The following is a 15,343-nucleotide window of genomic DNA, read 5'->3' as shown; positions in this document are numbered from 1 at the left end:
AGTATGTCGGCTGAAACAAGTTTATGGTTTTCGAAGAACGGTGCCGAAAGTACGCAGTCGTCGTGGATGTCATCGTTATCGTTGTCGGAGACATCGTCGTCGGGGTGTCGCAGCGGAGGATCTTTCAAAATGCGTTGGACAGCGAGCCCACCCCCCCGAGGTCACTGTTCTTAGTTTCCCCGAATTGGGCTAGTGGGCCGGTTGCCCACAGAAGCGGAGAACGTAGTGTAGCGGCTGGGTGACGCCGATCGTCGAGGGGGTGGTGATCGTGACTGGCGCCTCTGTGGAGACGGAGATCGGCTCGTTGGCAGGGACTGTTTAAACGGTGGGAACTGCGCGTACGCCGACGAATGTTGACTGGCCAGATGTTTCTGGATTTCTCTCGGGCGCTCTCGCTCACGTGGGCTACGAGCGCCGGGGTGCTATCCCTGGAGTCCTATTCGTCGGTAGTAGCAGGCACGGTACAAGTGGCCTGCTTCACCACAGTGGAAGCAGAGTGGCTGATAGTCAGATGTGCGCCACACGTCTTACTTTAGCATATTGATTCGTGGGCTCGTAGACTCGTACAGAGTTCTAGGCCAAGCTTGACCCTGGAAGAGGCGCAGCGGTTCTTCAGAAGAAGGCAGGTTACGGTGGTTCACGGGCTGCGCATGTAGCCTCACTGCTTGCGCATAAGTCAGTTGAGGGGTGGCTTCAGGTCGGGTTTGCACGAATGGCTGCGCCGCCTGGCGGACTTCTTCGCGGACGTTATCTGTGAGGGACGTTACGGTCGGCTGAAATCGCACTCCTTGTAGTCGATCGAGCTCCTCCCGCACGACACTACGCAGAAGCTCTCGATGCGCATAGGTGTCACAGGGCAACGAGAGAGAAGATGCTGATCCCAGGGTGATTTGGCGATCGTAGACCGAGGAGTGTTGCTGAAGGGCTCGTTCCATTGTTGTCGCCTCACTGACGAACTCAGGTACTGTAGCTGGAGGCCTTCGCATTAGTACTGCAAACAGCTGCTCTTTCACTGGTCGCATCAGCAGGCGGACCTTCTTGGCTTCTGTCATACCAGGGTCAGCCCACTTGAAAAGCCGCGACAAGTCCTCTACGAACAAGGCTACGCTTTCATTAGGCTTTCGAACTCTACTCTGAACGGCTTGCTCCGCTCGCTATTTTCTTACGGGACTGATGTACGTATCGCGTATCTGCCGTTGAAAATTCTTGCCAGGTGGTGATAGATGGCTCGTGGTTAGCGAACCATGTTCGCGCAGAGTCCTCTAGGGCGAAGTACACGTTCCTTAGCTTTTTCCGTTCATCCCAATCATTAATCTCGGCCACACGATCGAAGTCATCGAGCCAGTCTTCCACGTCCTCAAAAGGCTCACCGTGGAACGGCCGCGGCCAGTGGGGCGTGTGGAGAACCAGCGACGCAGGAGGCTGTCCCGTACTGTATGTCTCCTGTGTCTGGCTTGCGGTTGTGGCCGACATTCGCGGCAGAATCTTGAAGGCCGTATTCCGGAGGCAGTCTTTGAAGCCATCGGCTTTTGCGTAGGTTGTCCGCTTACAGATGCTGGGGGTGAGAGTTCATAGACGGGTACCCAGCACCTCCACCAGTTTGTCAAAGACAAACCACAAAAGACTTCCGTCGACGCTATAGATCTTTTATGGAGCTATTCTGGCACCTTCGTCGTTCTCTTCTTCGATGAGCAACCAAACATGCCCAGCATGGAATTGCACCGAGTGGCTTTCAGTCATGTCAAGGTCGTGGCAAAATTGTATAGCGCTGCGCGTCGTAGCTCTGGCAGTCGGTGCGGTGATCGGAGCGATGCGTTAATGTATCGCGAAATGAAAACACGCATACAGCGGCGCTCAAATTTCGCATTAGGGAATATCATAATTGTCGGAGAGTTTTTTAACATACTTTATGCTATCGAGACCAGATATAAAGAAACTGCGGATCAATGTATGCTGGAACGATGCGGTTTTAGTCGAAGGACTACCAAGGGACGAGACACAGCCGGTTAGACAAGATAACCTACAAGTTCCATAGTGCGCGGAGGTTATTGCAATGACCTACCCTGAACTTGTATGCATAGGAAGCTCTTCACAAGCGATGAAATCACACACGGTCCCTTTGGAACAAACTGACAAGACCGTCATCCATGAATAAGCATATAAAATGTCAAGATAGTGAAATGTTTGATTGAATAATTGCACGAGATGCCAGACGCCGATGTAATCCGACCTTCGGTATCACCCTTCGCCTTACGCATAACGATTGCGCCGAAGGAAGATGGATCTTTCAAACTGCACAGACTACAGGGTTCTCAATCGTCAGACAGAACTTATATAATTTCTCACGCCGAAGATACGATTATAGATGAGACAGGTAGTAGCCGAAATTTTTCACGTATTGATTTCTGCAAATGCTTCTGGCAGATCCCGCCAACCGAAGAAATAAAATGTACACTACTTTTATCACGCCATTCGATCTGTACGAGTACAACCGGCTTCCTTTCGTGTAGAACTCGCCAGCATGGTTCCAGGACATCAAGAGCGAAGTCATCAAGCCTTCCCTAGGTGTGTTTTGTAACGTGTAACAAGGGCTATTTGCCCTTGTTCTCGTCTTCTTCGAAACAGAGGCTGAAGATCATCATCACCTGTCTCGGGTAGTAAATGCCTTGACCTAGGCACACCTCAAGGTTTAATATAAGAAAAGTGCATTCTTTCAAAGAAAAGTTCTGCTTTTTGGAAGCGCCTTTGATAGGACTACCACAAGTACGAAACAAGAGTCCGTTGAGGTCTCCCAACCGGGGAAACTATATGACGTCCACTCAGTACGTAGAAGAAAGGAAACCGCGTGCCCGATTTTCATTAGTCATGTCATAGCAAGCCAAGAAACAGACACCAAGGACAGCATAGGAAAAATTGCTTGTATGTAATAAATGAATTAACGAAATGAAAAATAATGGAAATCAAAGCGGATGAAAAACAACTGGCCGCAAGTGGGGAATGATCCCACGTCGTAGCATTAGGCGTGCGATGCTCGTAAACAATTCAGCTACCGCGGAGCCATTCTCCCATCTGCTTTCCTGAGTATTTATATTTATCTACTAGAATTAAACATGTGTTAGCCAGCGCCACCACTCACGGCCTTAGCGGTGAATGTGGAACATCCTTTCTGCCGCCGGCGTCATGTGTAGGTGATCGTTTCAGTGAACGCAACTGGTTAATTAACCCACACATGCTACCTCAAGGCATCAATGCTGCCGGATTCCAGACCTCGGTATGTAATGAACTAGGAAAAAGAAAACCAAGGGCTTGGTTTTTTTTTTTTTTGTCATATCATAAGAAGCCAACAATGAAAGACACCAAGAAAAGCATACGGGAAATTACTTGTACTTAATGAATGAATTAAAGAAATAATAAATTAATGGAAGTGAAAGTGGATGAAAAACAAGTGGCCGCAGGTGGGGAACGATCTCACGCCATTGTATTACGCGTGCGATGCTCTTAACCAATTGAACTACCATGGAGCCGGTTACCCATCCGTTTTCTTGGGTATTTATATTATTCTACTAGAATTAAACATGTGCGTGTTAGCCATCGCCACCACTCACGACCTTGACAGTGCATGTTGGTGGGCGTTGCATGTGTTTTAGAATTAGCAGGACATTTCAGACGTTTCATAAAATATTTTGTAGCAACAATTAGATGCCTAAAGCAGAAAAAAGTTCAATTTCAGTGGAATGACGAATGCGAGAGAGCCTATCGCGATCTGGTGCTCAAAATCTCTGATGAGCCTATTTTACATACACCAAACTTCATACTTTACCCTGTGAACTCAATGCTGACGCCTCACACTATAGGACAGGTGAAGTCTTGTATCAGCAATGTCGAGAAGCATCCGGCCGAGAAAACTGACACGTAAGATGTTTACTACAGCTACACCCTCAAGCCATCCGAAGTTACCTACAGCATTGCTGAAAAGGAAGCACTCGCAGTCCGTAAAGCAATTCAGTACTTCCGTACGTACCTAAAAAGGTCCATTTGTTCATTAATCACCAGGCCCTCACTCATGTCTTGAATATGACCCAACCTAAAGGACGTATCGCCAGATCGGTGAACGTGCAGCAATTTGACTTCACTATCTCCCACCGACCAGAACCCCTTCTGACTAATACACATGCTTTGTCTAGGCTAATGATACAATCCAACAAAGAACAGTCAGAAGAAATCAACGAAGTAAAATTGTGGGAAGGCATGAACACCTGATGTTTATGGAAAGTTGGTATCAAGTCCCGTCAACGCTGGTTTCCAGGGTGCCTTTTTTGTACCACGATATCACAGAATCTGAAGGATACGATGGATTTGGGCGAAATTATAACAAGCTGGTCGAGAGATTTATGTGGCCTCACAAAAACGAAAAAGTCAATCAGTAGGTTCGCTCATGCCATATTTATGAAGTCAACAATGTAAAATATAGGCAGCCTACGGTCGCTATAATAATACCTTGTCACTCGAATGTGCCTTTTGAAGTTATTCACCTGGAGTTTGCCGATCTAAATAAGAAGCGAGGAGTCCGAAAAGCGGAAGCGTTTCTTCTGGCTATAGATGAATGCACCAGGATGGTGGCAGCGCGGGCAGGAACAGAAGATGCAAATAGCATCATCGCTCTCCTCGAAAGGGGTATGTTAAGGGCTACCAAAAGGATCGTATCTGACAAGGGTCCAGCGCACAAGAGTGAAAATCTAGCAAGATGGGTTCGAGGCCACAATTTATCAATCAAATTTTCTGCTCCATGCCATCGCGCGGCAAATGGGCTTGCAGAACGTGCTATACGAGATGCGAAACTGTTCATGACGATGTACGATATTTTCCCTGGTGGATGCAAATGATCTTTAGAAGCAGCTGTGAAACTTCATAATCGCTTCGACACCAGTGGCTTGGGATGCAGTGGATAGTTCGCTTTTATTTATTTATTTATTAATACTGCAGGCCAATACTTTGGCCCAAGCAGGAGGGGCATTATATCAAGCAAAAAGAAAATACACACCGGCGTAAATAATGTTGCATTACAGCAAGCGAAAAGAAAATACAGACAGGTGTAAATAACGTAGCATAAAATGAACATTATGCATAAAAAGAAGCGGGGATCACACTACGAATCACTAAAATTCACAAAAATGTTTTTCCAATGCAGCCATAAAATCATCTGACTCAAATACACCAATGGGAAGTGAATTCCACTCGCTCACCGTTCGGGGGAAAAAACCGTACTTGTAGGCGTTTGTTCTAGTGAAAATTGGTGCGAGCAAATATTCGTGACTGTGTCGTGTTCTTCTCGTAGTAGGCCGGCATACAGAAGCGGGTAACGCCATATTATTTTTTCCAGAAAGAGTATTGTGTAGTAGTATAAGGCGATTAATTTTTCTGCGTGTTTGTAGTGTCTGTATTCTGTTTTGTAACATTAATGAGGACGGGGAATCAGTTCTGGCATATTTTCCGTATATAAATCTCACAGCTTTTCTCTGGACTCGCTCCAGTTCCATGATGTCCTTTTTAGTATGCGGGTCCCAGACTTCTGCAGCATATTCTAATTTGGATCTCACTATTGCATTGTAGGCTAATATTTTAGTTCTTATAGGCGCATATTTAAGCTTTCTCTTTACAAACCACAGTTTCTTTAATGCCGCTGAGCAGATATCCGAGATATGTGTTGACCATGTGAGTTTATTGGTAAGAGTAACGCCAAGATATTTATATTTTTCGACTTCGGTGATAACTCTGTTTTCAAGCTGGTAATTAAATTTGCTGGGAAATTTCTTTCTTGTTACGCGTAAAAGTACGGTTTTTTCTGCATTGAGCTGCATTCCCCAGTTGGAACACCAGTCAGAGATTGCTACAAGGCATCTCTGCAACACATCATGATCATCATCGGACACAATTTCCTTGAAAATAACACTGACATCAGCGTATAACCGAATGGAGATATTAGCAGGAATAACATCAATCATATCATTGACATAAATTAAAAATAACAAAGGCCTTAACACACTGCCTTGTGGAACTCCTGAGGTGACCTGACGGGCACTAGAACTACAATTTCTAACTTCAACAAACTGTTCCCTATCTTTCAGGTACGCGCAAATCCACTGTACAATACCAAAAGGAAGTCCAATTTTTTCGAATTTATATAATAACTTACTATGAGGAACCCTGTCAAATGCTTTGCTAAAGTCCAGAAAAAGTACATCTATTTGTCCGGATAAATCAAGTATTTGGGAAAGTTCATGTACGGTTGTTACTAGTTGAGTCACCGTGGAGAGTCCTTTTCTGAAACCGTGCTGAAAAGGTGATAGTATGTTATGATCTTTCAAGAACCCTTGTATGAAACCAGCGACAATATGTTCCAATAGCTTGCAACTCGTGCTAGTAATAGATACAGGCCGGTAGTTTGAAACTGTGAGATAGTCTCCCTTCTTGTGTACCGGCACAACCCGCGCTTTGCGCCAGTCTGCTGGTATTTCTCCCAATGTTAAGGATAACTGAAAAAACTCTGAAATAAATTCCGATATTTGTTCGGCATATCGCCTCAAGAAAGCATTGGGAATGTTATCAGGACCAGCAGATTTTTTTTCAAATTTATATTTAGGAGCAGCTCCAGGACACCCTCGCGGGTTATTAGAATGTCATCTACCGACGGGCTATATGTGCTTGTAAGCGCAGTCTGATCTTGATCTGCAAACACACTTTGAAAATAAACATTGAAATGTTCTGCAATGCTGTGCGCATCCTCTATTTCAATTCCATTAACTTTAATGCTATCTATCTGCTGTTTCCTTTGACTTAGGTGTAACCAAAACTTTTTCGAATCACTAGAAAGAAATTCTTCAATATTCGTGCTATAAAACCTATCTCTGGCCGAATTTACCTTTATCAGTAATTCTTGTTTCAGATGCTCAATTTGTGGGGTCATCGTTTTGTTCCTCTTTCTCAATCTTTTAATTTTACGCTTGGTTTGGATAATTTCCCGATTTATCCAGGGATTCATCCGTTGTTTTCGAACAGCTTTTAAAGGTACAAACTGTTCAGTGCAGTACTTTACAGTATCCTGAAATCGTTGCCACGAGAGCTCAACATTATTATCACTTATCTTAAGATGTGTATCTAGATAATCTATGACTGCTACATCATCGGCCTTAGTGAAGTCTCTGATTGTTTTTACGGTTCTATGACTTTGGTGCATTTCCGCTGGAACATCCCAGCAAAAAGATATGAGCTTGTGATCGGATATGCCAGGCTCGACCACTGCCGTTCCACCAAAAAATATTTCGCTCAGGAGCAAAAGATCGAGAACATTATTTCCCCGGGTATTATTATTAATAACCTGGTGGAGGTTAATATTTAGCACAATGTCTATCGCCAAGTCACCGGAAACTGACGAACCATGATTTAAGTGATTCCAGTTTAAACATGGCAGGTTAAAATCACCTGTTATTATCAAGTTTTTTTCTCGCAGTCTTAAAAGGTGATCATACAATATATGCATATATGAGTCATCGGCACCTGGAGCTCGATATACAGAACACAAGAAAAACGACAGTCCCCAGATAGACACCTTCAAGAACAAACTTTCGTGTCCCATGATTTGATGTGCAACTGTTACATGAACATCGGACTTCGTTACGACTGCAATGCCACCACCGCGAGAACCCCTATCTTTTCTATACAGGCGATAGTTTGGTGGAACGATTTCATCGTCACGAATGGCTTCATGCAACCAAGTTTCGGAAATGACGCAAACATGGGGATCATATAACAAAAGCAAATCTTCTAACTTATCGGTTTTATTTACAATACTTCTGGCATTGAACGAAAGTAGCCGGAGCTGATGTACCTTAAAGCGCTAGCTTTCGGTTGCTGAGCAGTTCGTTCCAAATTTTTGTTTGCGGCGCCGTGAGCTGTCAGTTGCAGAAATCTTTTTGCGGGAGTTCGAGGCGTCATCCCAAGAAAAGTACTGGTCATCAATTCGGAGCTTGTCGTGTATCAGCTGGACCTTCTTTCTGCTATCTTTATCTGCCTTCGCACTATTCCAAAGCAACTTGCGTTTCCGCCTCGTGTCTGCGCAGTAATCACCCTGGGTAGAAATATTTGTCCCTTTTAGCTTGCGTGCATTTTGCATGACTGAATGCTTTTCCGCGTAGTCCTGAAAATACACGATAATCGGCTTGCCCTCTGAACTCTTCCCTAGCCTATGTATTCTGGCCACCGATGTACAGCTCACGCCCACTTTTTCCAAAAACACTTTGTTGATAACTTTGTCGCGTAACAACGATGCAGTTTCATTGGGAATTTCGGGAATGCCAAAAACTATCAGATTTGATCGCCTGTTGCGATCTTCCAGGTCGATCAGTTTGGCTTGCTGTGATTTGAGTGTCTTTTCCATTTTGCCTACAGTTGCAACCAAGTCAGCAGCTGCGCTTGTATTTGTTTTTACGTGTTCTTCCAACTGAGTGAAACGCTTCTCAAAACTAACGAGAGCTTTTTCCGTAGTTTCAAGGCGCGTCTTCAAGGCCGATATATCATTTCTTATTGCCTGTTGTCCATCCATCAATGATTTAAACATTTCTTCAACAGTTGGCCCAGGGTTTTCCTCGACGTCGCCACACATCATCAATTTGCAAGAACAAAAACAATCATAAGCTATACTTATACAAACTTTGGGGCACGGCAGAACCACTAAAAATCTATTATCACTACGTAACGAACAGTTGTGACCAACCTGTACGAAGAAAACGCATCGCATGGTGAATGACCTGCGCCAAGCGCTTTCGCCGTGCCCACTGAAAATCCTCGGGTCTGGTAGAGACTTTATAAAGGCAGAGGCTGGTGACGTCACGAATCCATGGCTTGGGCGAAGGGGCGGGTCCGGGATGACGCCGTGTATCCGAGCTTCATCGCTGATGTCGCTTGATGTTGAAAACGGCGTTAGCGTCGCCGTTGGCGAAGCCTCGCGCGCTGTCAGCAACAGAGCCTGTACGAAGAAAACGCATCGCATGGTGAATGACCTGCGCCAAGCGCTTTCGCCGTGCCCACTGAAAATCCTCGGGTCTGGTAGAGACTTTATAAAGGCAGAGGCTGGTGACGTCACGTATCCATGGCTTGGGCGAAGGGGCGGGTCCGGGATGACGCCGTGTATCCGAGCTTCATCGCTGATGTCGCTTGATGTTGAAACCGGCGTTAGCGTGGCCGTTGGCGAAGCCTCGCGCGCTGTCAGCAACAGAGCCTGTACGAAGAAAACGCATCGCATGGTGAATGACCTGCGCCAAGCGCTTTCGCCGTGCCCACTGAAAATCCTCGGGTCTGGTAGAGACTTTATAAAGGCAGAGGCTGGTGACGTCACGAATCCATGGCTTGGGCGAAGGGGCGGGTCCGGGATGACGCCGTGTATCCGAGCTTCATCGCTGATGTCGCTTGATGTTGAAACCGGCGTTAGCGTGGCCGTTGGCGAAGCCTCGCGCGCTGTCAGCAACAGAGCCTGTACGAAGAAAACGCATCGCATGGTGAATGACCTGCGCCAAGCGCTTCCGCCGTGCCCACTGAAAATCCTCGGGTCTGGTAGAGACTTTATAAAGGCAGAGGCTGGTGACGTCACGTATCCATGGCTTGGGCGAAGGGGCGGGTCCGGGATGACGCCGTGTATCCGAGCTTCATCGCTGATGTCGCTTGATGTTGAAACCGGCGTTAGCGTGACCGTTGGCGAAGCCTCGCGCGCTGTCAGCAACAGAGCCTGTACGAAGAAAACGCATCGCATGGTGAATGACCTGCGCCAAGCGCTTTCGCCGTGCCCACTGAAAATCCTCGGGTCTGGTAGAGACTTTATAAAGGCAGAGGCTGGTGACGTCACGAATCCATGGCTTGGGCGAAGGGGCGGGTCCGGGATGACGCCGTGTATCCGAGCTTCATCGCTGATGTCGCTTGATGTTGAAACCGGCGTTAGCGTGGCCGTTGGCGAAGCCTCGCGCGCTGTCAGCAACAGAGCCTGTACGAAGAAAACGCATCGCATGGTGAATGACCTGCGCCAAGCGCTTTCGCCGTGCCCGCTTCTTTTGGAGAAACACCTATTCTGCATGCGTACGCGGACCGTAATTTAGGGCTCTTTGAAAATCTCGAGGTCTTCAAACGGACGAAACATGAATCCCACGACCAGACGCCCAGTAAACGAATGAAAAAAAAAATTACGGGAGACATTCCTCAGACATCCCAGACATTCAAGTCATCGACCTCGTTCTTGTTGGGGCAGGAGTAAAAGATTACCGTGCCAAATTTTATGGTTCTGACGCGGTGACAGACAGCCACAAGGAAAGGAATATTGAAGACTGTTTGGTACATCGGTCAACGTGGCCCAATTCAATGATTTTCAGTTGGAAACGTTTTAAAGTATTACGCAGGAGAGGTTAGCGAAAGCTACCTGGAAAGGTGAAGCGGTATGATCCTTCGGATAGAAGATGAAGCGCAAGAGCCTGGGGAGGTGCGTAAAGGGGGGATGAAGTTGGAATAAATGTAGACAAGATGGACTCTAGTTCCAGAGCAAAGCTTTAAGTCTATTGTATTTTTTTATCTAGGTACGCGACACACTTTAGCCCGTGAAGAAAGGCTTTTGATAAAAAATTTTTAGGCAAACACATGCGTTCGATGGAAATCGGGTTGTGATTCCTGCAAGGTCGCACTCATCCGCGGGCTTTTTTTTTTCTTTTCAAGAGGACAAATTATATTCCAGAGAGACCACACACTGCACGCAGAATGTTTCTCAGAGAAGTAAGTTATTTTCGTACTTAAAATGTGCGGCGCACGAAATTGTGTTTCTTTTTCAAGCAGACCTATAGGAGCCTATACTCTAAAGCAGCCACCAGTCTGACATCACGCGATGAACCCGTAGTCAAAACGGCAGCTTTACACACTATTTCATTTCATCAGCCAAATGAATGCGCGTGTTGTCTAAGATACTGCAAACACCGTTAGGTCAGGCAACACCAACGAAGCAGACCTACGTACGGCAGTTGCTCCACTAGCCATAGCGTTCCGGGTTGGAGGCTTCCCCCTGGTATGAACAGCTTGTAGTCCAGTACCATCCACTGGTTGTTGTACCTGGAGTGACGCGAGTACATGGGACCTGTTTAGAATTTACTGAGCGCGTCCCTCTTCACTCACTTCCCTATGAAGATGGACCTATGTTCTTTCCGAGAAAAACGAAGCTTTGTAACTTTCTCGAACAGTGCGCGTGACTCTCTCCTTTCCCATTTCAGATATTTCGATCGCATGTCAGTTTGCCAAAATGAGCTAAACGAATTTATATCTTCTGGCAATCACATATAGCGAGCTTGGCGGTCAGTGACTACATTTTTTTTGACAATGCGATTGAAGACTATGCTGGCAAATTTTTCAAGTGTAAGAGTTATTTATTACGTAAAATAGTGCACGGACTAGGGCGGTTCACCACAAGTTATTACAGAAATGCACGCATGCGAACTTTTAACCAAGGAATTATGGTGAGAAGGCGAGAGTGGCTACATTACAGCGGACGCTTAGTGTTATCGTCCGCTTTCCAAAGCCTCGTTTTTGGTGACAGTGCAAACTTGACACATTACGCCACAGTTGGAGTGTCCAAGGCTCTATTTCGCTAGGATATTATGCGCCGGATACCGCCACGGACGCGGGTTGGACCAGTGCTAAATAGAGCAAAGCTAAGGGCTTTTTGACTGTGCTACAACCCATCATTAGCGACCTTCTTGACACCTCCAGACGAGTGAACCTAATGGGCCAACTTATGCGTGCTTGTCAAACTTGGCTATCAAATGAATAGTTTGATGCGAAAGATTAAGCTCACGTTCCGCTGTTGAACCTGGAGAAGATGGCGGCCCATTGCGAGCCGCTGGTGGCGAGTCTGCTGGCGACCATGTTACGGACCCAAGTCAGCGGACTGCCGTTGGGACGCACGTAGCGCAGCAACTGGTGGTTGGTATTTTTCAATGATGTCTCCATCACGGCCTGCGGAATTGCCAAGCGGGATTTTGGCGCTTCCGTCGGCGGAACAGGTTCGCTTTAGGCTGGATCTTATGAGAAATGCCATACATTTCAGATTATACAGAGGCGACTAGGTGAACTTTGCTGGTTTGCTAAAAGAAATATTAATCACCCGACCTTTTATTTCAATACAAGGGAATGTAGAAATCGTCTTCATCGGTATTAATTGCGCCGGTTTTGATTAGGTTTATTGAAAATAAGTATATCAATAGTATCAAGCGGGTTTTTATTCAGGTCATACTTTTCAGAATAATTCCTACATATCACAAAATATTAGAAAGCTAAATAATAAAGTTTAGAACTATGTAACTCATCAAAGTAATAAAAAACACAATTCTATAAACCACACTAATGTGATGTCTAGAGCGTACTACAAGCGCGAAACAGGTTATATGTCTTGTGCGGAAACAGCACAAAACTCCAGGACGTAAGAAAAGGACAGGCAACAGCGCTGACTTGCAACCAAATATCTATTCTTCCGAGATGCATATGTTGGATCCACATTGCAATACCCTAAAGCACGACAAGGGAGCATGCGTGAAAGTGAAAGAATAATCGCTCCAATAAAATGAAATTTCCTTCGGACGGAGTGAAACTGAAGGAAAGCTTACACAAGCATCTCTACTGTTCCGGATGTTGATGGCGACAGAGAGTATCCGTGCGTGCCGGTCGTGATAGTTGGATAGTACGGCGCAATTAAAAAAAAAGTGGTTCACAGCAATATTCAATGCAGGGCAATGACAGGTGCCTCTCTCTTCCTTGCTTACTGATCTTATTCGAGTGTTCGCGCATGCGGTAGTTGACACATCGCCCCATTTGTCCGACACAGAAACGTCCGCAAGAAAGACGAATCCGGTAATGAACGGCACCTTACAACTGCTGTCTATTCTATGAAAGTTGAATTATGACAAAGCATTTTATAGGTCACTGTTGGGTTATCTTTATATAACGGGCTTGCAAGCTTATATTTAACTCCCTTAAACGTTATGTCGCGTGGCAACCCAAGCAAATATTTACAAAAATGCTGTCTATGCTATTGACGGCAACGTTTTTTATTGTCGCCATCGTGATTGAACTTTTGGCACAAACAAGTTCGGCAGTCTGTGCCAAGAGGTCAATGGCGAGACCAACAATGTAACAAGCTGCCGAAAAAGGCGTAGACAGCTCTTACCGGCCGTTGTAACACCACTGCAACGGCGCTCCCGCCGGCTTCCCCACCAGGAAGCTATGTCTGCAATGAACTTCCATTTGTTTCGATATCAGCAGCGTATTCTTGGAGAGCTGGCAGAATGGTCTCAAACACCCGCACACAGCTGTAGAAAGAGTGAGATATCCGAGTATATGGTGTCGGGGATTCTGCGTAGCGAGACAAAACGACGGAAGGCCAGAAGTGTGGTGGTCGTTCTCATATTGGTTGTCAGTTTTGAATGGATGGCGCGCGTGACGGCACACGAGAAGTTCCGGATGCATGCCCTTTTCTTGGTAGCAGCAATATCACGCCTGTAAATGGGCCCGCAGTAATGTACACCAACGACGGAGAACGGATTGCTTCGGTGATTCTGTCTCGTGGCCACGAAGGAAACGGTGTTGTCTCGCCGATAGGCCTACGGCGTTTTCAAGATAAACAACTGATTAACACCCTTTTAATGATCTGCCGTTCTTTTATAATCCAAAAGCTCTATCGAAGCTGGCCAAGCGGGGCCTACACTATAGTACCTGTTAACAGGTACTATAGTGTCCGAAATAAAAGCTGCAGAAGGACAGACTGACGTCCCTTGTGGCATTTTTACGAAGTCATGAAGTTGTTCTGTCACTTCGGTATACTCAGTAGAAATTGGTTGTTGCGGATCATGAAGCCAGATTTGACCGTGCGACCCTAAGTTTGCCGCAAAAGGACAAGGACATGACACTCCTCGTGTTACGAAGTCAGCTGGGTTGTCTTTTCAGGTACAATGGTTACACTGCATCGGCCATGTCCGGCGATGAATCTCGGACACTCGATGACGTACCTCTATTTTTGTCGGCGTCCTCCGAATTCAATGCAAAGCGACGAGCGAGTCGGTGCAAAAGTGAACTGTAACACAGCTGACTGATGGCACTGCCTTGACGTATCGCACAACGTACCGGCCATGACACAGGTTAATAGCTGCAGACGCGGAAACGAAATCTTTTTTAGCGGTGCAACACAGCTCTTACTTCTCAGGAACTGTGTGTGGTAGCTGCCTTTAGCCGAGCCCGCACGGATATATATATATATATATATATATATATATATATATATATATACGTGCGTGCGTGCGTGCCGTATAAATATATAAAGATAAAGGTGCCGTACGCTCTGGTGCTTGCGTCTGAGAATGCGTGTAGCTCGATTGAAAACGCTGAATTATTTGCTCGCAGGGAGACCTGTGGCGTTCATGCTGGGCCATTCAGAACGCCACTTGTTCCAGTTTGTTTGTTCTTCATTTTGATGGGTTTCGTGCCATGGGCATTTCCTTTTCCACAAGTCATTGAAAAAGAAGCTTTGCTCTGCGCGTAAATGGCGTTTATATCCCCAAAAATCGTACACCCTTGCTAATAATTGTAGCACCATATGCATGGACTTGGCGGAAGGCTTGTTCACTGCGAAGTCGGACGCTTCGCCTACAGTGAGGATAATTCGGTCGCCTTCGGGTTCCTAGGGTACGTCTAACACCTCAATTTCGGGGCTCTCTCCGGCTCCGTCTTCAAAAGCAACCTTGTCGCACAGGAAGCGTTTCCGCAAAACATCGAAATTGTAGGCGCCTTTGCGCAATGCCATGCTAGCTTCAGAGAATATTTTCCGCGTTTGACTGCATGCTGTTGCACCTTTATCCACGTTCGGAACTCCCGCAATTAGCTCGTCGACGTAAAAGGCCGTTTTTTCAGCAAAGTGACAGTCTCCGGATATCGTTTTCGACAAATCGCAAGGTGATGGTGATTGGGGGCTTCTAGCAAAAAAGTTACAACTTCGCCCGTCAGGCGAAGTGATGATCGAATATGAAATTTTTAGACAGCGATATGGAGTAAGGTTAGTAGTTTTTACCGCTGCATAAACTGCTGTAAAAATTAGTTTGGCAACTAAATTAACAAAGAAATTGTCACGCGCACACATTTGAACATGGACACATATCACTCGATGACCGCGGACACTCGCTGTCAGAATACCGGCGTAATGACGAGAGGCAGCAGCAGCGAGCGAATTCCCCTTCGTGCCTCATCGCGCTTGAGTGCGAACTAGGTGCGCAAGACG

General features: G+C 46.1%; 1 protein-coding gene across 1 annotated transcript in view; it reads right to left on the bottom strand.

Moving 5' to 3' along the window:
- Positions 1–15,343, bottom strand: part of LOC125943401 (putative phospholipase B-like 2) — a 123,683-nt gene that overhangs the window by 47,185 nt on the left and 61,155 nt on the right. The window contains exons 6-7 of the mRNA XM_049662693.1: positions 11,876–12,036; positions 11,044–11,136 (exon numbers count right to left, since the gene is read on the bottom strand). Of these exons, the coding sequence (XP_049518650.1) occupies positions 11,044–11,136; positions 11,876–12,036 (254 nt within the window). The remainder of the gene's footprint in view (positions 1–11,043; positions 11,137–11,875; positions 12,037–15,343) is intronic.

The sequence above is a fragment of the Dermacentor silvarum genome, chromosome 2 (assembly GCF_013339745.2).
Source record: "Dermacentor silvarum isolate Dsil-2018 chromosome 2, BIME_Dsil_1.4, whole genome shotgun sequence".
Classification (NCBI taxonomy): Eukaryota; Metazoa; Arthropoda; class Arachnida; order Ixodida; family Ixodidae; genus Dermacentor; species Dermacentor silvarum.
This window is presented reverse-complemented; position numbering and strand designations above follow the sequence as displayed.